The sequence below is a fragment of the Cyrtonyx montezumae genome, unplaced genomic scaffold (genome assembly GCF_038088225.1).
Source record: "Cyrtonyx montezumae isolate F1298 unplaced genomic scaffold, pur_monq_1.0 scaffold_8, whole genome shotgun sequence".
Classification (NCBI taxonomy): Eukaryota; Metazoa; Chordata; class Aves; order Galliformes; family Odontophoridae; genus Cyrtonyx; species Cyrtonyx montezumae.
In genome coordinates, this window is record NW_027072089.1 from 20,991,540 (window position 1) to 21,017,366 (window position 25,827).

Here is a 25,827-nt window from a genome sequence, read left to right on the forward strand (position 1 = left end):
AGTTACCAAGTCTTTAAAACTGAGCCAGGCGGCCCAAAATTAGAAGCAACATCTGAAAAAAAAAAATCCAGATACGTTTGTGCGTTTGTGTTACAGCATCACCTAGGGGCTGCGACGCAGATTAACGCCCGTTGTGCAGACACAGTTAAGAACCCTCTGCCACAGAGCCTGCTCTCCATCAGGCCCCGAGTATTTAGATGGCATGTATCTACCAGCAGAACTCGGTGCATATATATACATACTTGCAGGCATTTATTCCTTTTTTTGGTTGTTTTAAATCAAGAACCACCAAGGTACCGAATCAGAGGGTACAACGGTTGCGGAACATATTCTGGATCACATCCATAGGAATGCTACTGCTGTAAATTCCCCTACTCAAAAAAAGAAACCAAAAACTAAATAAAAAATGAAAGAAAAAGAAAAAAATCTGAACTATTCAGTTATTCCACGATCATCTACAAGCTGAGAGCCACAAAAACTATGAAAATTAAACCCATGTGTATGCTCAGTGTAGTCTGGCACTTACATTGTTGCTGATTATAGGAATTCAATGTTTACACTTTACATTCTTTCCCAGACTTTTTTTCTTCCCTGACTTGAAGTAAAAGCTCACTTGGCCTTGCCATAAAATAAATCAGACCACTGAGGGCAGCAGGATCGTGTCTCTGTGAGACAAGCAAAGCCCAAACATGAGACAGCAATTCTGGCCTGAGGAGGGGATGGAATCAAGAGAAGATATAACCCAAAAGAAAGATGTAGGAAGGAGCTGGAAATAAAATTTGGTACCAAGCATTCTGAAAGCCTTTCCAAGTAACCATGCCTTGGACTCATCTAAGTATGAAGAAACTTGGTACATTTTGCTGAGAAGCAGCCTATAGGATCACACAGTCCTTTGTGTTGGAAGGGACCTTTTAAGGTCATCTAGTCCAATCACCATCCTCACTGTAGAAGACTTTTACCTTACGTCCAACCTAAATCTCCCCTCTTTAAGCTTGAAGCCATTTCCCCTTGTTCTGTCACCACAGACTCTGCTGAAGAGTTTGTCCCCTTCTTTCTTGTAGCTCCCCTTTAGATACTGAAAGGGTCTCAGGTCACCTCGCAGCCTTCTGTTCCCAGGCTGAACAGCCCCAGCTTTCAACCTGTCCTCATAGGAGAGCTGTTCCATCCCTTGGATCATTTTTGTGGCCATCCTCTGGGTGCACTCCAGCAGGGCTATGGCCCTCCTTGTACTGAGGACATCTGGATGGAGTACTCCACGTGAACAGGATATAGATGAGAAAAACATATATAGTAGTTGTACAGGGTCTGTTCAAGATATTCTGTGAAATATGACTGACTGTGCATTGTCAAAGGCAAAAAATCTGAAATCCTTTGGAAAACAAAAAACAAAAAACCCAACAAGTATTGGAAAGCCTTCTTAAATGGGTTTCTGGAGGTGGGTTACGAGTGGGACCCTCCCATACAGGCAGGTTATTGGCATGACTGGAACCACGTTAAAACACAAGGAGCTAGTTTTGAAAGTTGATTAACTTCATGCTTTCACTGGTAAGTCCTGTTGGACTCAGATGGGCTGAGAGGCATGAAAGGTACACCAGTAACTCCAAAAGGAGCTGGGAGCAGGCAGAACTGGTGCCAAGCAAAACCTGACCTGGTTATAGTCCCAGGCTGACTCTGACTAGAGAAAGGCAGATGGCTCACAGCAGGTATACTGTACCTACTGCCACTGTGCCAGCATAGCCCTCACTAGGGAATCCTTTTCAAATCTTCCTCCACACAAACATCAGCTGGTTTGAGTGGAACACGCTGCCCACAGGGATTGTGAAGTCCCTCTTGACATACTCAAAACCTGCCTGGACACTCTCTTGTACAACCTACTGTATGGAACATGTTTTAGCAGGGGAGGTTGGACTATGTGACCCTACCAGTAGTCTCTTCCAACTCCCACTATTCTGTAATTCTTGAGACAATCCTGCAACTCAGTTCTCCCATCCAGTAGTAAAACAAATTCCAAAAGAGTAACTAAATCTAAGTCAAGACTTATTCTGTAAACTACAGAAGCTTCAGAAGGCATACAACCATTCACTATCAGATCAGCTGTGTGGAAGTAATAAATTACAGCAAAATCTTGGTGTCCATAGTAGGCTGCTGAGGAACTGCTGGGACTGTCAGCATGAAATTGCATACAAACTTATATTTATTTATAAACTGCATAACATATAAACTGCAATAACTTCTGAAGGTAGTATGTAATTTTTTCCTATGCCTTACAGGTACAGACAAGCACACACACAGGGTGACATGGGTTGATTTACTGAGTTATTGCAAAATACAATAGTTTGCAATCAATACAGAGCAATTCTATTCAAAACTATTAAGTACATGGTAACATTTGTGTCCTCTTGTGATAACATGGTAAAAAATACTAAAAGTTTTAACGGCTGGAACATCAATTTATCATCTTCACAGAAGAGTAACAAAAGCACTGGTCAAAAACACACTCCAAATATTTAATTAGATGCTGTATATAATCAATACAGCAACTTCAGCACTTGAATCAAGTACTCCAGGCTAGCACTGGTTCACTTCATGCCTGCATCTTAAAACTTTGTTTTCATTTAGTCCACCACATAAAGTTCATGCCACAACCCTCTGCTTATGCTATGCTGCCCCAAATTAGCCTCCCTTCAATGACTGTCAGCACCAATGGACAGCCTCCAGAAGGCCAACTCAGATCTCTCACAGCAGCACAGGAGATCACCAGAGGACAGAGAAAGAACATCAGAAGCAGGAAAGAAAGAATGAGACAGAACAAGTAGTTGAAAACATAACAGTGCAACTGTGACTATTACAAAATACAGTTCAAGCAGCAGAATTCATACATGGATGCTTGTTGCTAAACAGCTTGGTGACTGCAGGTGTCACACACCAAACTGAGCCACAGCATACTAAGTGATCGAACCGGGATCACTGTAAGTTTACAGCGGTGATCAAAAAGCACCTTTCCAACGCGAGCTAGCACAAAGCTCACACCCAAAGACAACGGGGCTGAAAACACAGTCGTCAGTCAGCAGAGGACTTGAGTGAACACGTGTGAATTCCAGCCAGAACTGTTGACAGAGGACAAGAAATGTCATTTTCCAAGCAGCGTTTGGAGGGCTGACTTGTGTTCGTGCCCACTGTAGCCCTCTCTCTTTCCAGGAGCAAAGAAAGCAACCAAACAGAAAAATCACAGGAAACATTTAAAAGGTGTTGTTAAACAACATTTCTTCTAGACCAGTACTGTTGTAACAGCATACAGAATCAGCTTCCACCAGGACAACACACTGCATTTACCTTTTCAGTATTTTTTAGGGTGCAGTTCAGCAGTGTAAGCACCAGGTCTGCATTCACAAAATGTGTGCTCATCCACAGGCAACTGGATAGTGTACTTCAGCATCTGCTTGCACATACAAGGCTTTGTACACACAGTTGTCATGTATGCACCTTGCAGGCACTGAACAGGCTCTCGCCTTTCAAAACCATAGCACTTAACATACCCATATCCATCAGACTTCCAAGCTCTTGCTTTGGTATTGAATTGACAGAAAATTTACAATGCCACTCATCAGTCTTACACAGACTGACTTATTGATCAAGAAAAAAGTAACAAGACTGAATATCCAAACAAATCCACAGATACATTCATCAATATGCAGCACACCACAAATAAAGACAATACATGGATCTGAATGACAACCAAGTACTTTCAGGAAAGCTTTAAAGTCTTCCTATCATTTTTCTCACATAACATTTAATGTTACTGCATCAATGATTATATAGCAGCTTCTATGTTACCTCTGAAGTTGTATGCTTGCTTTGATTGTAAAAGGGAGGGGAACAAAGGGCCTCTGAGCAATTCAGCAGCAACACAGTTAAGTGCATTGGAAACGTCAATAATTTGTGGCACATAGGAATTCATGGCTTACACAGGATACTTCTTTTCCTATTTACAGTATCATACACTTGTATAAAGTCTTTGCTGTGTTTTCTTCAGCATTTACTCTGTGGCAAGTCACAGTAACTTAATCATGGAACAAGAAAACCCCAGTCTCTTTTGCAGATTAATGACTAATGGGCATTAGCCTTACTTAAGCTATCTACTTCTATGAACTCCATGAATCCCAAAACTTAATTGGCACAAAACCACTTTGATAATTTAATACAGGAACAGACTGTTCTTGATTGCTTATCTCCTGACTTAATCTCTGTACACAACTGGTGTGTTATCTACTTTGCCAGACATTGGAATTAGTTTCAAAACAAACAAATAAAAAACAAAACAAAAAACCCCAACACCTGTATGAAGAGTCCCTTTGCTATTGGGTATCTGACTGCACGATAGAAAATACCAAATCAATGTGGTACATCACAGTAATATCATGCTACCTCTCAGATACCAAAGTCTACAAAGTCTTTACAAATAACTGTTTATGGAAGCAGTAAGCAACTCGATTTCAGCAGAAAATCTGCCTTATCATTGGGCCTGGTAGTACCTCAGAGCCTCCAAAGCAGTTTCTGCTATCTGTCTGAAGAAGCTGGGATTTCTTGGTTCCAGCTGAGGCAGAGGCAAATTAAAGGAGTGTGAAGAAACTGAACACAAGGTGACACAGCTGAAAGAATGACGTGAAAACTAAGTACTGCAGTAAAAACAACTGAATGACAAAACTGAGTGTAGGAGGCATGGCCCTCCCTACTCTGCAATAGGTTTTATATAAGCATTTAACAAAGCTTAAAGAAATGAGAGTATGTAATAGTCAAGCAAAAGGACAACACAGAACTAAAAAGTCGTATTTAAAGGTCAATTTCACATCCTTTACAGGAAATCTGGACCCATTTCTTAGCTGGTAAAACACTGTGACCAGGTGGGGAGAGCCATTAAATAAAAGCAAGCAGCAGGATATTAGTACAGAAATTTAAAATACTTACTGACTCCTGTATAGAAAAGTTGTGAGACTGAGAAAGACTGGCAGTTGCTTTTAGTCAAAGGATTGCATATTCTTTTAGACAACAACAACGACACAGTGAAATAAAACAATCCCATCAACCATACAAACTGATTATCAGCTTACTAACCTTTGTGTTTATGTCCTCAACTAAGATATTAAAAACTTGCAACACCTGAACACAAAACAGGGCATACCTGCTACGACAAGATTATATTCTTTTCAGCATACTCTTCATTAGCTTTTGTTGCCACATGCTGAAGAAATTAGATTTAAATCAGTGAATGGCAAATATCATCAGGCAATGATTTGCACTATTCTGGTGGCTCCATCTGAACCATCCTTTACTTCAACACCTTGTTTTAAAATTTAAAAATCAATCTTCCGATTGGAAATTCAGAGCTAAATCTGAATTCCTTTGTCGTCTCATTGCAGAATATCTTCAGACATCATCCTTATTTCTTGCCAATTCCATTTGTTACTTTTGATCTGGAGTGTCGATTCCTCCTTCGAGATGAATGGCTTTCACTATTGACTGGATGTTTTGGTGGACTGTTGTCAGTACCTGCTGAGAAAAATACTTTCTGACTATTTGACATTATTAAGTTCTTGCCCAAAAGACAACAGAGCTTTCTAGAGCTACAGTGGAATAGTATGGAATAACTCAAGCTAATATAAACTGGCTAGTACTTGTACTCCATCTAGTGGCCTAACAAAAAAAAAAAAAAAAGATCTTAAAAGATTTCTGTGAAATTCTCCATCCAACAAGAAATTTTGGAAGTTTTCTATAACAAAATACAGCAATGCAACACCATCTATTTTAAATGACATCAATAGTACAGATCTCCACACTGTTATTGCTGGCAGAGAGTACTATCAGAAACTATGAGCCATGAAGTCACAGATTCTTTAAGAGTATGTTTCATATGACAGCCCACATGTGACTCTGAAAAAGCAAAGGGAGACAACAGGGACTGAAACATGAGGGAGGCTGAAGCTTGCAGTGAAGAAACAGTTAAAGTTAGAAAATATATAATTGCACAGCCAGATTTCTCCAGCAATGCAAGAGAAACTTTTTGAATGCAAGTAATTTATCTCCATACAGAAGTCTACAAACTTACTATACAGCGAATAAGTGAATATCAGCATCTAGAAAAGCCACATGTAGCATATATAAAAAAAGTTCTGTTGTGGGTGCTTTTCAATTAACCATGCATATGATACATAGACCTGCCTGGATGCCTACCTGTGCAACCTGGGTAGGGAGCTGCTTTGGCAGGGGGTTGGACTAGATGACCTCTGGAGGTCCCTTCCAACCCCTACAGTTCTGTGATTTTAATGATACAAGCACAACTGGAGCATTAGCTCTGACAGATAACTCCCAGATGTGAAGCTTGATTTTTTTTCCAATATGCAGCCCACAGTAATGAGTAAAAGGAGGAGTTTAGTAATTTAACTGGGCTCTGGTGTAGGGAAAAGTATTTAGAAAAATGGGTCGCCTTTGCTTAGTACAGAGGAAGCTGTTTATGACCATGAACATAAGCTCCAGGTCAATTTCTTGACTGTCGTACAAAGTAGAAATGATGGCATAACCCACATTCATCAAACATGCAATGTTCAGGTAGAAAACTCATTCAGAACAGTTATGAAATACATAATGTCCTAAAACTACAAGAATGATCTAGAATAGCAGCAGAAAAAATTAAACTGCTTCATTAAAGAATAAATACATTTGCAAAAGTTGGAAGAAAAAAGGCAGTAAAAACAAATAGTTTTGCAGATGATTTATCTGCATAGCTCCTACAAGCTCGTTAAGGAAGTCCAGCTGTCTTCAAGAATCTCAAGTTTCATTTCCTAATACTAAGCTTTAATGCTACCATTCTGAGAATATACATGCAGAAGCGCCAATACCTTTACTGAATTTAGAATGAAGCCAGGAAGCATCTGGACTGTATGGGCTGTCTTCACTTTCTGATAAGGTCTGTGAAAAACAAGAGGGGTATGTGTCATTAGGATGTTGGTTCTTGAAATCAGAGCTTCTCCAGTTCTCAGTCAGACTCACAGATTTATACTATGGCAGATGTCCTGATAAATCCTGATACAGCCTGTACTTAGGACATTTCCCTTGCTAGTTAAGAAGCACAATGTAGATGGTACAATAACAACTCACCACTTGCCAGGTGATCTGTTGTGAAATCAAATGTTCTTAATATTCCCCTAGAATACCACCTGTACAATGAGAACATTAATGAACTACTCATCCCTGAATTCTTTGACAAAATCACAGCTTAATTTTAAGAGAGAGCATTCTTCAGAAACCACAGTGTAAAACGTGGGATCTGTTTGAGGCTCACTGAATTCAGAGCTCTTTCTATTGACTTCAGTTAGACTCTGGACCACCCCCTTCTTCCCCATGTATGCTAGCACTGGTAAAGAATGAAACAAGAACAGGCTACCCAATAAAGTACCTTTTCTCGGTGGCCATAGTATTCTGCATACCAGACCATGCCATATAAACACAGGAAAGTTGTAAAGGCCTAAAAAGAAGGAAGGAAAAAATAAAATGTTTTTTTTTTCCCCCAACCTCTTTGCTAGTTCAAGATCTTTGAGTTCCTGGACATCCCACAGCTGGAGACTTTCATGCTCTGCTTCTCTCTGCATCTTTTCTCGTGATGAGTAAAACTTGCACTCCAACATCTGAATGTGCAGAGATTGTGCCACCCTGAGGCATGCAGACCAGTTCTTAGTGGGACCAAGAGAATTACATACATAGAGATGACTCACACACGACCCCGTATGGTCACCATAAACAGGCAGTTAACAGGCATTTGTAGGTATGTACCAGCAATCAGTCTGGGAGAAAACAATCCTCCTTTTCCCTGCTCCATACTTCACATTGCCTTTCACATTTGGTTTTGCAGTGTTCTGATCTGGGAAATAATTTAGTACTCCTCCTCTGAAATATTTGGAATAAAATCATCACGCTAAATAACAACAATCAATTCCAACTCCCTACCACCTATTCAAAGCTGTGTTCCCGGTCAGTAGGGAGAAGTGTTTATCAGCTATTTTTCAATGACAGTTAATATGTTTGACATAGGATTTACAAGTTTGGCAAGACCAGCATACACTATAAAATGGGCACCTTGTGCTACATTTGCACTGATCACAATGAAGTACAGAATGCAAAGTTTGCCTGATACCTGCTCCTTTCCAAAGGGCAACATTGGACGTATCTCCAAAATTATCTTAAATTAAACTGCCATTTTCTCTCATGAAGAAGCTCTCAAACCACAGTTCGTTTCATTGTTAAGTACCAGTACAGTGGCTACATTCTGCTACGTCAAGAAACGTGGACAAAAAAGTTATTCTAGCCCCTCCAAAGTGTGTTATAAATGACCCTGCATCTGCTTTTTCTAGGATGTGCACAAAGTTCTTCACTGGCATTTTCCCACAGTGGCCCCCTGCTGCCAATTCACCATGCAAGAAGTCTCACTTACCACACAGAGAAGCCAAAACACAACATACAATATTTGTGTTTTGGAGAAAAGATCCTGTCCAAATTTTATGCATACAATGGCTTCAAGGAAAGCAATAACCCTGCAGGTAACAGAGAGAGGAGGGGATTAAAGAAAATAATAATAGATAATTAAAAAATAAAATAAAGGTTTCCCTAATTCACAGCCCAGACTCAGGACTGCCAGCTCTAAACAACAGCTACTTTCTAGTGAGCAAACAGCTCCCCTGTGACAAGATTAACTGGAAGACTCTGGGAAATCTATTTTTTATTCTTTACTTCTCTTCAGCATAAACAGCCCACAAAAAGTGATCAACGAGCAGTCCAGAATTCCACAACTCTCTGCTTGTGCAAGCAGGAGTGTATGCCAACAGCAGAGAATTTCTATCCATATCTACCATTATGCTTCAGTGCTCACCACATAAAAAAAGGTCTTTTCCATGCTGAACAACCAATAGTAGTATTCCCTGTTTTATCACGTAAAACTGCTTAGGATATTTCTTGACAGGACACAAATTTGCCACAATTCTAATTAGACTACTTTGCTCATTCCAGATTGATTTTAATGAGAAAAATAGCACTGAAGAGTATTAGATGTCCTCTGAGAATTTGCATATTTACTCTGGTTTGTGTGTAAAGCCAGGTCTACACTACAGTACCAGAGGATTTACAAAGAAAACTGCAATATTTACTTTCCTATCTGGAATTATAAGAATAAAAACAAGTGTCTTCAGCTCTCTCCCATCTCCAGATATTTACGTTTTTGAGGATCAGAGCTATGCAGCTTTGTCCACCATACAGTGTGGAATGAGGGGGCTATGGATCCAGGCCAGGCAGCTGCCAAGAACAGCCAACAGACCCCCAGGTCCCTCCATGAAAGAGAAGGAAAGATACCTATATGACTTGGTCACTGGTATTGCAGAGATAGCCCTGATACTCATCAATAAATTGCAAATAATATTTGGTTTTGAACCATCTAATATGAACTGCAGCAGTTGAATGGGATCAAAACTTAGAACTGTGAAAATAATAGTCATCTGACAATTGCAAGTTAGAGGTGAAGATTAGTAAAAACTAGAGAGCAGCGTTACTCTGTTAATCATCAGCTCTCTTTCTTTCTTGGTTTTATACTACTCTTACTGATACAGTTGCAGAGAAAGAAAACTTAGTTAACTGAACTGCAGTAGTTGGAAAAGAAAGAGCACCACCAAGAAACAAACACAGGAGGGTATGACACACTTGAAGGCATAAATAAAGCAGTAGGCTATTTTCAAGCACTTGAAAAATGATACAGCTGTTTCTGTTGTATTCATACACTGTTTCCATGATTCTTATTAAGAACAGTTGACCTAAATGCATTGTACAATTGGTCAGTTATATAAAATATTAATACAATAAACAGTAGATTAGAACACAGAAGAATGCTAACAGAGGAAGGCATTTGCCTCTTCTGAAGAGTGATAAGAATACTCACATAGTGGGTAGGGATGCTGATAGGAGGATGGTTGGACTAGCTGATCTTGTAGGTCCTTTCCATCCTAATGTATCTATGAATCTATGATTCCTGTGCTGAAGGACTGCACACACTGTTCGCATTCAGTAGAAATGATCTTTTAACATCCTAAAATATACTTTTTTCCAAGGCTTCATCTTAATGAAAATGGTGCAATATCCAGCAGACCCTTTGTACTGGCACTGTTCATGCTTATATCACTTACTGTCCATCTGCCACCAAGTGATGCTGTAGTGTACTGCTAAGCAGCAGAGCACTGTTTAATATGAATGCAAAGCACTGATTTTAATTAATTCCACACTCTGGCATGTAAATATTCAACTTGTGCCTCCGGATCCATTTCTGGATCATCACAGGTACAAATACTCAATATATAAGTTTTTTATCATTTCAAAAATTATATTCAGTATAGTTAAATTACTAGATGAGTGCTGTTTTTCCAGCAAGCATCTTGATGTTACTCTTTTCTAGCAGACTACAGGAACAAACAGCACGAAGAAGAATATTTGCTCCATGCACACTTTGCACAATTAGATCAGACTGTCAACAAATGTTTAATAGCAGTTCCTACTGTGCAATATTTGACTGTTTTCTGACATGTTACACTAATTTGCTCAGGGAGAGCTTTAAACCAAGGTTGATATGCTTACTGTACTCCTTAATGATTTTCCAGAGAGAGGTAGTAAACATTCCGAATCCTATTTGCCTTTATCTTACAAAGGATTACATTCACGTGTATTCATATTTCTTTCTTAATAGCACAGAACTTGTAATCTCTTCTTCCCAAATTATAAAATAGTTCAAAACACATCCTCCACAAGACTCTGAGATTACCACCTGTAGTTGAGAAATTCTAGGACCTGACATGTTTGTACATATTGAAATGATTTGTTTCATATTTCAGTAAAATGTCTGTATTTAAATTCAAATATCTGAAATGCTAATTCAGTTGCTCTTTAACTACTAAGACCCTTGTGCACAAACTGAGGAAGTGTATTTGGTTCTAACTGTAAATTAAGTAGTCATTTTAGTTGTACGATTGATCACATATCCTCAGTGCTAATGCACCATTCATACAAAAACCAGGAGAGGTTACCCTGTAATGATCACCCCAAAAATGCCTGTTTAGGGATTATGTATGTTACAGCCTCTCTTTATCAATCATAATGCACATTCCAAGGCCTCTCCAGATACCTACAGAAAATACTATGAACTCCTGTAGAGCTACAATAAAACTAAACAAGAACAGAACATTACTACCTTTAGAAAATCCATTGGATGTTATGATCATGAGCTCAACACAGTAATAGATCCATTGAGGAAGACGGTAATTCAGTGAAAGAAGTGAGTATTTAAGTCCATCCAAACTCAAGGAGGCATATCATATTCTCCATTGTACAATAAAAATAAGATTAGAAATCCCTTTAATTAGATTTCAGCATGTTCTGCTCTCATCTCAATTAACTGTTGCAAAAGGGGGCATTGCTTATTTCATATGAAAACCTGCTAACTCAACACTTCCTGAAACACTGAGACTAACAGCAAAGGTGAGAGTTTGCCAAAGCACAGTCTCTAAATAAGACTGAACATTTTATGGATCGTTGAAGTGCTATTCCAATTTAAAACAGCAATAGCTTCTTCTATTAAGCACAAAAATAGTTCAAACAACTGGAGATAAGACATACAGTAATCTTGACAATGACAATAAAATAGCTGCTTCAACTTAAAATCACTGCCATCAGAAAAGAAAAGTTTCTTGACTACTTTCTTAAAAAAAATACATTTTTTTCACAAGGTTAAATTAAGGATTTCTTAAACTTGCCAATTTCTAGGTTTTCAAATCATAGACCAAAACGCACATTACTATGTTGCTTATTTATAAGAAGCTGTCACAGTGCTACAACAGCATACACTTCTGGTTTCAAGAAGGGTCCACTCTAGTTAAGCCATCTAGAGAAGGAATTTCTCACCAGAAGTAATCCTGCTAACTCTTCATTTAAAGGTCTCCAAGAGATACTGAAAAAAATTGCAAACAAGGTAACCATTGTTCAGAGTATTCTTCTTTTCCCTCTTTGAGAGCAGTGCAGGCATTCTTGACAGTTGTGATTTTTCTGACAATCTTTTATTGCATTTATTTGAGCGGTGGCAATGCCCACCTTGACAGCTAGGTAAGCGTTACTTGAATAACAGGAAAGCAGTAGGTGCAAAAGCTTTATCCTTCTCATCTGTCTGAGAATATGGGGAACAAAGCCAATGCTACTTTGAAAGAGGCTAGCTTTATCCAGCAGTTTCTAGCTTTTCCTTCTGTTTTTCTCCTTAGTCATTCAATCACTTCCCATTTCAATATCTCAAAAGCCACAATTTTCTTTTCCTCTGAACTAGCAAGAAGAAAATCTCTCTTTTACTAAAAAGAACAGAATACAGGCATTGGCTTTACCAAGAACCCATTTCTGTGCTGGAATCATCCTGTCCAAGTTTCAGGTTTGCATGCAGCAAGAGCACTTACCCAAACACCCAGCACTGAGTTCCCACCCTCTTGCACTGTGTATCTGTGAGGTATGCATAGTATTGCCTGAGAAGGAAAACGTAAGAAAATTCTTCAGTGATGTTAAAAGTTCCCAGAACATTTACATTTAGAAAAGTAGCTTATGTTACAAGTGGATCTGTACAGCAAATGAAATGCTGCTGCTTGAATTCACAAGCAATCAACCTGGATATCTACCAGATGGCTTCAATTCCAGCAGCAGAGATTATCATACAGATCAAATGGCTTGAAACAACACAGAAAACAATTCTGAGAGCAAGGAGTGGGAAATTACCTGAACTAGGTGAGTAAAGCTACAAATTTGCCTCCTGCCTCTCCACTGAATCTCCAGTTTCTCTGAGCAACATGCAATAGCTTTGGAAGGATGAGAAAACCCCTTTCTTTTTTCAGTTTCTTTTTCATTTGCATTTTCTTGAGAGTTGTGTTTGAATCCTGGAAGTAGCTAAATATGGCTATGCCACATCCTGGGTGAGTGCTCTAAGTACATTTTTCTCTCAAGAACAAAGTATAATTCTTCACTATTTTGAAAACAGTCTACAGACCATTCTGCTCTGCTTTCTTTAAACTCATAAATTTAAAAAATAATTTAGTGGCAATCTTCCCCCCCCCCTCCAAAATAAGAACAAAGCTCCTTTTCTCAATCTCTGTTTTCTACTGACAGATAGGGAAGCCAAGCATTATTAATCCAACAATTTAAGAGCTGTTTAAGAATAAAGACTTCTACAGACTGTGAAGTGTTGTAAAATACTTGAAAAAAATCACTTATGTGGGAGCTTATTATTCTTAGGATATACATATATATCCTATAGAGATTCTTATAGGATGTCTAAGGTGATTTAATTAGCAGTGCAAAAAACTGCACCTAACTTCTGAGATTACCAGCTACAAAAAGCAGTATTTTAGGAATAAAGCATGCCTGCCATTTAACTGTCAAACGTAACAACACTTTACTCATGAATATGAAATTGCTCGACTCATCAAAACTGGGTGAATTTGTCAGCTATGTCATAGGAAAAATATTACGAGGACAAAGTGAAATAGTATGCATGACTAAAAGGAGGTTAATGTTTCTACACGTGTTAACAGTGCATACATACTGTTACATCATTCAGAATAAGCAACACTCTGGTCTTCGTCTACAAGAAATGTTAACATGTTAGAAAAGTAAAATAAGGAGCTCAGGTAGGAAAAAGTGACAGCTCTCTTTACCCTCATCTGCACTTTTGTGAGCATCTGACTAAACAACTCAGCTATTTTTACTCAGGGTCCTCAAGGTAATGTATGATTCTACATAAACAAAGATGGAACAGACATTCTGCATCCTTATGGAAGCACACATGTACCTTAATAGCTTATTAGGCAGAAAAGACACTTGTATTGCAAAATGATGACTACTTTGCTTTTCATGGGGGCAAATGCACGTATTTCTTGAAATGCACTGTTCTTATTCACAAATTACATGCAGTTCTTTGGAGCCTAGAAGTTAAGCTACTCTTAAGGTAAGATGAAATACCATGGCAACAAAATTACCTTACAGTGGGTGCTGTAATGATTCCTATGAAGAGAATTCTCCCCCAGCTTAAAGGGTGACTCGCTTGGAACACAAAGATATGTTTCAGAAAGAACGTGTTCAACTCTGTCAGCTAAAATAGTAATTAAAAAAAAAGGTCATTAACAGTTTTCAACTTGCATAGCTCTTAATGATCTACTACCAAAAAATTGCAAAGGTTAATATGTTAACTGAAACAGAATAAAAATTGTTTACACTCCACTGTAAGCACGCTGAGAATTTACACAGCCTAGGACAAATAAGGAATGTACAAATATAACAGAATTCTCCTCTGGACACCTCTAAGAAAGTATTTGGTCTCCTTCCTGAAACTTATTAAGGGATGAGATACTAAGGTGCACTGCAGATGTCTCCTGGAACCTTTCATATTCTATGCCAGATAAGAGTGATTAAGACTAGTTTTTAAGAAAGAAGAGATCGTATCTACTTTTTAAGTATATTGAACGCTTTTCCCATTTCAAAGAGAAAAAGAGACAAATTAAGAAAGTGAAGTCTGTCAGCATTTGCATGACTACATACTCAACTCATGGGACATACTATGGAGTCTTGCTGGATCACAGCCAGAATTCCGGGTCATCAGAATTCAGAGCCATCTAATAGTCGACAGAGAAGAAAAAAATAAAAAGAAAAAAAAAGCCACAAAAAAATGGCAGTTCTAAATACTGCATCAGTTGCAAAGAGAAATCTGATACCCAGCACAACAATCTGTAACTTTTTTCCTAGAGATTCTGTAATTACACTCCTGAACTATCAGTTAACTCTTGTGAACAATGTCCTGACCCGTTCTGTACCATCAGTTCATTTAATTGAGCAATTCAATGATGGACATACATCGCATTAGAATATCTTCCAGCCAAACACAGCCAATAAGTAACTGAGCTGATGGCAGCTTTGATTTCACAGAATTTATTTCTTACCTGCCAAATGATCATGAAAAGGTAGATTCCAGCCACTCTTTGAAATGAAGACTTAGGGTCAAACCAGCGGACATAGGTCCAGCTGGCTGGGGTGAACTGTAATACAGCCCTTTTGATTTTCCCTGTGGTTGTGTGAATATCCCTATAAAAAGAGAATGGCTGCAGTTAAAACAAGGAAGACACAAGGAAGAAAAAAAAGAAAAGCAATAGCCATTCTGCCATGAAAGACTGCCCTTCTCTATCCTGAGTCTAACTAAAAACAAAATGCATCTATCATTGTCTACACAAGGGGAAAAGAAACAATCACGATGGTGCTGCAAATGCCTTGGAGAATCTAGAGGATATTTCTCTTTAATCTATGCTCCCATCCACTGCCTCTTTTTTTTTTTTTTTTCCCCCACAGCTTGTAGATATCCATCCTTAAAGGAGATCAGATTTGTTATTCATTAAGAGTAGAAAAAGCAGGCTCCAGAGGCTTGGGCATACTGCACCTACAGCACACACAGCCCTTCCTGTTCTCATACTAGCTGCATGTGAATCTTCTGGTAAGAAGTGCAATAGTACTGTTATAAGCTAGCAGATTTGCAGATTCCTTTTTGAAAGGGGATGTAAACAGAGGTTCATCTGACAGATGTTTTTACTTTTGATAACATCAATTCAGTTAAGTAACAGCACTGAAAGGACAAAATAGTTCTGCCAAAGATATTCTATCATCTTAATTCTCACTGAACTCTAAATTTGGACAGAATATCAACGCTAATTATTCTTTCCAAATGTAGGAAAACTGAATTGAGACTAAAAATTGGATGGCTCTCAGAACAATGTACATATTTGTAAGGGAAGAAAGCAGGACAGAAGCCCATACATGTAAAAAAACTGGAAGTCAGGGCTTGAGGCTCCTTCTCCTAACCCAGTACCATCTCAAAGCACTGACCTTTGGCAATTTTATTCAATTTTATTTATTTATTTAGTTTCATCTATGCTATCGGCAATGGTACAGGTAATGGTACCTACAGGTAATGGTGCTTGCCACTTAATGGCAGGGGAAAAGGTGGGGGGAAGGGCAAAATCTAGCAAAGAAAATAAACTTGGGGGAGATAAGTACTGGAACTTACTGGGCCAGTAACATACTGAGCATCCAGATGCAAAAATTTCTTTATTTTGAATTTTGATTTATTTTAAAAGGTCAATAGCAGGGTAAGGTAATTCACAGCATAAGTACAATCAGCCTGATCTCTCTTCTGCATGGATAGCTAGTGCTGCCAGACTGACAGACTAACGTCTCATCAAGATGAGCACCGGCATAGCATTTATAAACATTGTATAAAGAGAAAACAGTTTCAACTAGCTTTGCTCACTGTCTTCTTCAAAGTTTTATTGGCATAAATAATAAATTGAAAATGTAAATAACTATTTTTTTTTTAAACTCAGGACTAATGCCTGTAACATAGATGGCAAATGAAAATTATATATATTTAATCATATTTTAGAATATATGGTCTGTACTAACAGTACCAAGATGGATTTTTAACACTCAAATTTACAGCACTGTCAGCACATGCAGATTGCATATTATTTCTATACTACATGCATATGTAAAGGCAATTTGCTTTACAAAGAACTGAATTTAATATTAAACTAACAACATTTAATCAAGCTTTAGTTTAGACCTACTTGAAGCTTGCCCAGTGATAGGTCCTCATCTCCAAGAAACGACAAACTACCATGCCCAACCAGATGCCACCCCCGTTACAAAGCAGGATGTCCAAAATGACTTGATCCCACCAGCATTCAGCAAAATTAGGCAGAAGATGCATGAAGAAGAGCTACAGAATACAGCAAAAAGATTTTGGGTGAGGAACAGCACAGAATTCACACAAATTCATTTTTAAGAGCACGTTAAAAAAAAAAATTCAGCTTTTTCATACTTGTCACACTGCAAGGACATGAGCCACAATCACTGAAAATTGATGGGAGTCCTTCCACTAACTTTAGAAGGCCTTAATAAGTCTAGATAAGAGTACAGAGGTCCTTTTCATCTCCTGCTGTGGCTGTGCTATATACAAGGCTATGTTTGATACAAAGATACTGTTCAGCTTTCAGCCTCAAAGAGGATACACAGAATGTCTACAGAAATGAAATGAAGCAATCAAAGCTACTACTTGGGTTTGTTTTTTTTTTTTTTTTTTTTTTTCCAGAGAAAGCAGGTGCTTTGAGCTTTAAGAAAATGAAAAGAACATTTTTCTTTTCTGCTATTTGAAGTGGTATGTTTCTAGACAAGCAAGAAGTTGCAGTAAGAAGAACAGATCTATTTTTAAGTAACTGTCAGCAACAGACGAAATTCCGATTTTGGAATTTCAGACTTAAAACTTGTTCTCATGTAAACACTTCAAAGTTCTGTCTTTCATTTACTATTTTTAGTAAGAAGGTTTAGAGTTCACCAATAACTCAGACACTACAAGCTTTGCTGTAATACTTGATCCAGAATGGCACAAACAATTGAGAGGATGTTTAGGTCCCACTTCCTAGTTACTCTCTGGTAATTACTAACTGAATTAATAACTGAAGGTGCTATTAAAATACTGGAAAACACGGTAAAAAACAAGCCATCATCAGACTGAAAAGCTGCTAGGATTGGGATGTATCAAAACATATTTAGGTCCTTAAGGACTTTCCCTGGAAAGTATATGAATGATGAACTTCCTCAGCAATTGGCTTCCCTCTGAATTTAATCTACAGCTTAATAGAAGACCACAGTGGTCAGTAAGGCAATTAAATGTATTTGCAGATACATTTGGTAACTTTAAGCTTTTTTTTGAATTGAAGGAAAATAATTGGCCAGACAGGCACAGTTAAGATATAAGCATAATTTACTGAGAGCAAGCAGTGGATTCAACTCTTCCCATTCTCATTTGAAGGAAAGTAATTGTATTATTTAGTCCACAAGGAAAAAAAAAAAAAAACAATCACAGCAACCCAAGAATAAGAGACTGAAAATATCTAGTTGCAGACTGGAAATCAAGATATCCTTACGTCAAAGCAGCCCCCTTGGAACACACACAGATGCTTAACAAAACACACAATAAGCTAAATAACCTGCCCATAAACATGGCACAAGTTTTGTCAGTTAATGTATACACACCATCTTTGTGTCTGTGGAAAATTATTGGTACAGTTTTGTAATAGAGCATCTTCAGTTGATAAATGTACAAATAAAATATCCCTCCCCCAAAAAATCAGATATGTGAAAAAGAACATGAGAATGTCCTCTGTATGAATAGTGGTCAATTCACAAAAATTTACAGTGACCAATGTTGACAGTGACCCTTCCTCTGAAAATTCTTGTCAAGTGCATTGATGTAGTTTGGTCTTTGACAAAGCCACATGAATTTCAACCTGTAGAAAAGAAATGCAGAATTTTCCTATAGGAACCAAGCTATACAATGTTGCTGGTTATCTTGATACAAACAGCTTCCTTTTCATGTTTCAAGAAGATTTAACATGAAAGGGGCACTAGGCTATGAATCTCAACATGCAAAAAAAACAGCCAAAGACACCAGAAGTTACAGATAGTGAGGCAGCAAAAAACAGATCACAGGTGTTAGCCAGCCTGTCTCTAAAATGCTTGCTGTTTTCCCAGAACAGGAGATCAAGGACTGCCTGCATCCCAACTTTAATCTGATAGTAGCATGAGCCAAGTGTCCCATTTCAGGATGCAGAGCCAAGTGAAAACCATTAATGCTAATAGGAGATGCACAGCTAAATCCCCATGTAACTGCCCTGATAACTTCTGCAGGTTTCTAGTGACTCTCCTGAATTAACTAATTCATTAAAAATCCATTTGAGTAGTGATAACCCTTCTATACATTGAACCTTACCCAACACACTGTTTGATCTAACGATCTGGCTTTGAAGGGATCTGGCTTTTCAGGGAATACTAGACATCCCATGCAGTGTCAAATTGGAGACAACAGTTGTGTGACTGAACAATAAGTGTGTGAAACAAACCCGAATTTAAACTACCTTTCCAGAGGATGGGGGGGGAGGGGGAATAGTAAAATAACTGCCAAAGCTATTCTGCGTAGTTGGGTACTTGTGAAATTCTGATCTTAAACAGCTTCAAAATGAAATGAAAACTATGGTTAAATATCGTGGAACAAAACACTTCTTTGAAAAGGAACTTGTGACACCAACACTTCCAAACCTGAAGTTTAATGTTAGACAACCAGATTCTTATCTACATTTCTGGATTATAAATGCCTTCTAAAGAAAGCAGATTTTAAAGATTAAATTCATGTGTTAACATCTGTATTTAGTAATTTAAGTGTGACATTTTAAACTACATTGTCCCCAAAGCTGATTAAAACTAGATTTTTCTATTTTTGCTCAGAATTGACCAAAGAACATAATGAAATTAACTCAATTGTTAAAAGAACACATCTGTGCGTTTTAGATGACATATTCTACCAATCAAGCTCTAGATTACGTGCCAATTAGATAAAAGGAAAATACAAGAAACTATCAATTTGAATTCTCAACAGATCTAACAGTAAGGACCAGCAATGCAAACAACAGTAATGACTGACTCAAGTATCAGAAGACTTTTACATCAAAATAGGATTTGGAGGTGCCAAAAGCCAACCAACTTAAGCACCTGCTTGAGAGAACTGTTGTAAAGCTGAATAACAAAAAAAATATGTGGTACCCCAAAGCATGGCATATGGTTTTTTAACAGGTGTGAACTAGTTTAGATCCTGGTCCAGAATAACTACATCATGTCAGTGAATACCTATAATCAAGGTTTTGGGGTATGATATAAGAAAACAAGCAGCTATACTCTTATCATGAGGCTTGAGGAAAGACCACACCGCATTACTTCCTGCTATTCCACACAGACTTCTCCTCATGGGTCTCTCACTTTCCTTGGGGATCCTGCATCTCCTTTTTGATGTGCAGCATTCATAACTGTACAAGATGTACAAACATTGTCATATTTGGAGCAAGGGGATCAAGACAATATATACTGCAAGGTGAAAAAGAGAAATAAATCTCTAAATCAAAATATACAAACCAGAACCTCAAGTCACTAGAGTGTTGGCTCCTATAACAGTAGGAAAAAAACTGTAGATGGCACCAATATATTGGTCGTGACTTCCCTCCTTTCAGGTAATAATAAGACTCCTTTTAGGTAATAGTAAGCCATCATCTGCCTAACTTACCTAAATCCCAGGTGCAACAGCACCAATCGCTTGTCATCCAGTTGATAAGGCTTAAAATATTAATTTATACTGAGAACTAGTAAGTCATCAATCTAATAACGTTCACACTTTCCCCCAGAACAATTCAAGTCCCACACATTTTCTCATACTTGAGACAAATGAGTGACCTACCTCAGTGAGCTCCCAGGTGATGCTAATAGTCCAGCACAGGCCATAGCTGCGGATCAGCAAAGCCTTCATTGCCCAGCCCCAGAAATGCCCAAAAGCAAATATATCAAAGTGGCTAAGGATTCTCTCCCAAGTGATAACATGGCAGTTCACAGCATACTCCTGTTAAAGACAAAACATAAAAACAAACAAAAAACCTTCAATTAACAGACAGCTGCAGAAACACTAGAATGAAGTAACTACCTTCTATCCAGTGCAACAAGCCTGAAATCATAAAGATATTATTCCTCTTTCTTCTCCTAAACCCTCTGGGAAAACTTGCAGTGTTACAACTCAGCATTCTGTGCAGCTCCAATTTGAAGTGAGAGAACAGAATGTGGTTCTTGGAGGAGCATGTATTTCTTATGTAACAGAGGAACGGCAGGAACAATAAAATCCATAATAAAAACAGCAAACAGCAATACTTAAAAAAAAGAAGAAAAGAAAAAATATTCTCTGCTTTTCTTTGGGAGTTCTGATTTGCAATAACCACCTTTCCCTATTTTCATACTGTCTGGTAATCAGAAATACTCATCAGCATCTAATTCTCATCAGTTTGTGATGTTATTCACCTCAATATTTGCTTGGCTATCTTTTTGTCTTACTTTCCTTACTCAATTTCCAAGAACATATTCATATTGAGAAGGTTCAGTCATAGGGTTGAAGGAAAACATCCTCCCCCCCCCCCCAAAAAAAAAATACAGTGAAAGTGAACCTGCAACTGTTCTGCCACAGATGAGTTCACAAAAAAAATGCTCTCCTCTCCAAACCTTCCAAATTGTACATTGCCATCTGCAGGTGACAAAACAGCACTGCTCAGTGCTGCTGAATTAAAGGATTCACCTGTAGACTCTTAACTATTGCACAAATGAACCATCAAGTTGGAAAAGAACTGACAGATAAATAATTAAATTCTGGTCTCTGTGAAGACAAAATTTCACACAAATACTTATCCCATCACTTATGTTCCCTAGCAAGAGGCAGCTTGGTCCCTCTTTGAAACTATAAATATTCCTTGGGGCGGTGCTCCCTGATATTAAAGAATGACATTGCCTCTTGGAGATACCAGTGCTGCTCATCATTCAGAGAAAGGTGTGTCTCCTGTCTGAAGGATGGCAAAGCTGCAGCTTTATCACAAATACTCAAAGAGGTCTACAGCTTGATTATTTGCTGCATTCCAAGTACCAGTGGGAACACTTTGGCAGAATGTTGGACAAATCCAAGCACATCAGAGCTGCTATCTACATTTCTTCTTCTTTTCTTTCATATACATATCGAGAAAAATATGCACGTTCAAATCCCAGGAAACTCTGAGTTAAGGATGCTTGTGTACCTTGGTCTACACTCACACACAACACTCACAGCCACTCTGTTCCACTTCATGAACAGAAGAATGAGAAAAATAGAAAGTATATAAAACAGAACCTATGGGCTCCTAGTTACATCATGATACCTGAAATTCTGAGATGATTGGATACAATAAGGTCATTATAAAAGGAATTAAAAAAAAAAACACACCTTATTTTTCAAGGTTCTTGCCCTGGTATACAGATTACAACAAAAGAAAAGCTTTTTCATTTTCATGCTACACCTATAATCCTTTCAATTGCACCTCTGCCAGTCATACAGCGAAATGTATTTAACTTTCTTTTATTCTCAAGCCACACTGCCAGTACAGAGGAAGAGACAAACTTGCAGCCTTTATTATTGTTGCACTTCAAAATTGTACTCCAACTTTCTTTAAGTAACCATACCAAGATCAACAGCACAGTTAAGTTTTCAACACTGCAGTCAGGAAACATGCTGTACAGTAATTTGGCAACAGCAGTAAGACTAATCCTCCCCTGACCTGAATCTATTTCTAGCTCAAGTGACAAGAGTGCCAGGTGAGCCTGCCTTATAAAGAGACTCTACATGTCAGCTCCCTTTTGTTGCTCAGCAACATCACTAACCCCCATGTGTTTAGGAATGTGCTCTCCCAGCACTCCAGTAGCAAGCTGTCCATGCCTCACCACCACCACATATCCTGCCAACCAAAGTCACAGTCACACTCCAGATCTTACAGCTGCACAGCACATACTGCTGACCAACTGAAGCATTCTGTTTTCCACACAAGGAGCATATATGCAGCCCTCACTATCAATCAGTAACATAAGGTAAGTGCAATGTAAAGATTCCCATTATTTATATGTGCTATAGGGCAGAGTTTTGCAGCTACTACTGCCTGTGCTACCATGTGGTAATTGCCATTGCTTAATAGCAACTTACTACATAATACAACTAGTTCACTTGCTTACTCTTAGGGCAAGAACAGATGACAGCAGATGACCATGGTGCATAGAAACATAATACAGAGCAGAGACGTTGGTCAAGTGGAGTAACTCAACATGACAAAGAAGGGTAAACTGACAGTTCTTATTTCTCTCTGCAATATCACTCTTCTGGCACTCAATCGTTCACACCCTCTTTTACAATGCAAGTTTGTGCCTGTCATGTCAGAAAATTAAGATGTATTCCTTCCCACCCAGGAAAACACACTTAGCCAAAGTGTCTGATGAAATGCTAAGGATACATACCATAATATCTGCTTCTCTTGTGGCATACCGAAGATTAGGATCTAGCCAGTACATGACTGCTTTTACTTGTTCAAAGTTAAGGAAGAGCACGAACACCAGGAACAGAAAATACAGCACACTGAGACCTGCAAAAATACTTTGCTTTAGAATTATATACACAAAACCCCTTGGGACACAGAGTCCAAAAAAGCTGCCTTCCAACTGACTGATACTCAATACGTGCCTGGTTTGCACAAGTAAGTTCTCCACATGCAGAAGCTACAAGCCCCAAAACCTAATGGACAAGTGAGGCAGTAATCTTTGAGCATTCAGCCTTTCTTTCATATCACCTCCCATTTCACATGATATAATACACACTCAACTGTAGAAACCCAGCCAAAAAAAGAATCAGTCTAGACAGCTTCAGCACAGTAGCACAAGTCTGTGATCAGATAGCTTTGCAGTAAATGACAGATTAGGATCTCTGTTTTTATGCAACACAGAGATCAATCTGTAAATCCTACCCGGCAATTCTGAGCTATGCTTACAACTTAGAGCAGCTACAAATATAAACTAGCGTAGTGGCATGCCTAGTTAGCTTTCTGAGTTAGAAAATTTACTGTTTCAAACTTCTGAAACAAAGATGATGATTTTTACACCATTCTACATTATGAAACACTATTTGGGACCACCTCCTCTTCCCAACGCTGGAGTAGAGATTTTAATAAAAGAATAAAACTTGTAAGAAATTAAGAAGAGTCCTGAGTAGATGTGTATAGATGGAGTTGCTTTTGGCAACACATCTTTACATTATTCACGAGTTCACAGACAGCTAAGACCATATAAACTAGTTCTGTAGTCTATTACCCAGACTTACTTGTGTCCTGCAGTGATGTCATGAAAGGCAGAAAAAGTAACATAAGTTAACTTAATATCTAAAACCAATTACAGCAATTCTTCAATAAAAATAAAATTAATTTATAACTGGAGATTAAGTCATTAACCACTAGAGTATGCTAGAGAAGAAGTCCCATTCAAGCGCACATGCACGTACAGGAAGTATATACTGCCCTCTGCAGTGCATCCAAAAAACACAGCAGGTAGGAATACTGCATTCTGAAATGCTGAGGACGTGCTACTTGTGATTTTCACATACTGCACAGCTGAGACTTCAAGCCAGAAGAAGCAGAATTACAGAGGGGAAAACGTTGCTCATGGATATTCGCAGTTTTTCCCCCCAGAAGTACAGGGGCTGTAACTGAGAATGTTCTTGTAGTTTATATTTGCTCAGAAGGGAGCAGTAGGACCTGTGTTTCTCCCAACAAGATCAACACTCATTAAAGAGTACTATCTAATCAGCAGTACCCCTCAATGTCAACAGATGAGTAATCAACCAATTTTGGAACCTACTTATTTTTAGTTATGTAAGGTGGCACAAGAGAAGTACTGATAGTCCCTTCAAAAAAAAAAGTGGATCAGCTTTAAAGCAAATGGGCCTAATTCTCTGTAAGCAAGATTAATGGCTAAGCTATGCCCTGTGAACTCTGAATTATTTACAAATGCAATTTCTTACACTTTTGCCATGTAATTCAGATGTTTAAGGAGCAAGAATTCACTCTAATTCCTGTAATTAATGGCAGTATCTTTCCCCAACTACAAATGCAATTGATTTTTATATTGATTTTATGAAAGGAAAAAGTTTAAAAAAATACACGTTAGGAATACAAACATATGTTGAGCTGCACAAGTATGCTTTGTAAGAAATAAAAGAATAGCATGTTTTGTAGATAATGAAAGAGGTGCACTGCTGAACTGGATTTAGTCAGAAGTCAACTAGCTCATACAGTAACTTTAAAAACTTTTTAGAGTGGGAAGAGATGGTGCTAGAGGGAAGGTAATTAGAGACAAAACGGGATTAAAACAAAGAATCAGAAGGAACGCTCCCTTTCTGGTGATTTAATTTACACCATTTTGACACAGAAACTCCAGTGACATTTCCCAACATAATTAAGAACAGATTATAAGTAATTGCTCAGAAGTGGGAAGGAAGAGTTATTCACAGAATTGTGATGCACAATTACGTTTCATGACAAACCTTTTCAGCTGAGGGGGAAGGAAGAGGGCTATTAGCCCCACAGAAGCACCAAGAGTTAGAAACACAAACTTACCAAAAACCATTCGCCATATTGCAGGGTGGGGTCGTGTAAAAGGTCCTGTGGACAGTAAACAGAAAGCCCATTAGAAGACCATCAATAAGAGCCATATAATCTGTCTTTGAGCTCTCATACAAAAATTTGGCATACATACTGAAAAATTTTCCATGGAGGCATAACATATCAAAGTCTGGGGGTCTTTGCTGAATATTTAAAAATAAAAATAAAAAATAGATAACAGGAGAACTGAGAGAAGAAAGAAACTGCCAATTAGCAGGACAGACAAAGTGTTCAATTGTTTTAATGGGAGCTGCTTCCAGAACAGTAATATACCATTTGCTTAACAGCTATCTTATCTCAGCTAAGAATCTCTTGACATGGATTCCAGACCACGGCTAACACATGGCTTGCTATCACTGAAGACATCAAATACAATTTTTTGTGCATTAGCAAAGAAACATGGTGTTCAGCCTCCAGATGACCACAAAACATCAGCAAACAAGCATACAAAAACTCACAAACTAAATATCAGACATCTAATACGATCTAAGACATCCATGTTCTTTACCAGTGTCACTATTATTTACTTCAGAGCCAATGATTTCACTGACTTTATTAAATTAAAAACCTCTGAGCCCAAAAAGCAGAG

The 25,827-nt window shown here is 38.2% G+C and overlaps 1 protein-coding gene across 2 annotated transcripts in view; it reads right to left on the minus strand.

Moving 5' to 3' along the window:
• Window positions 1-2,295: 2,295 nt before the first annotated feature.
• Window positions 2,296-25,827, minus strand: part of PTDSS1 (phosphatidylserine synthase 1) — a 29,597-nt gene continuing 6,065 nt past the window's right edge. The window contains exons 3-13 of one of the 2 annotated variants that reach the window (XM_065753624.1): window positions 25,194-25,238; window positions 23,047-23,171; window positions 20,435-20,593; window positions 16,719-16,870; window positions 15,045-15,186; window positions 14,088-14,200; window positions 12,519-12,584; window positions 8,483-8,582; window positions 7,451-7,519; window positions 6,894-6,963; window positions 2,296-5,547 (exon numbers count right to left, since the gene is read on the minus strand). In XM_065753624.1, coding sequence (XP_065609696.1) covers window positions 5,438-5,547; window positions 6,894-6,963; window positions 7,451-7,519; window positions 8,483-8,582; window positions 12,519-12,584; window positions 14,088-14,200; window positions 15,045-15,186; window positions 16,719-16,870; window positions 20,435-20,593; window positions 23,047-23,171; window positions 25,194-25,238 — 1,151 coding nt within the window. In that variant the 3' untranslated portion in view covers window positions 2,296-5,437. Of the gene's footprint in view, window positions 5,551-6,893; window positions 6,964-7,450; window positions 7,520-8,482; window positions 8,583-12,518; window positions 12,585-14,087; window positions 14,201-15,044; window positions 15,187-16,718; window positions 16,871-20,434; window positions 20,594-23,046; window positions 23,172-25,193; window positions 25,239-25,827 lie in introns of both variants that reach the window. The other variant, XM_065753623.1, reaches the window with a different exon arrangement.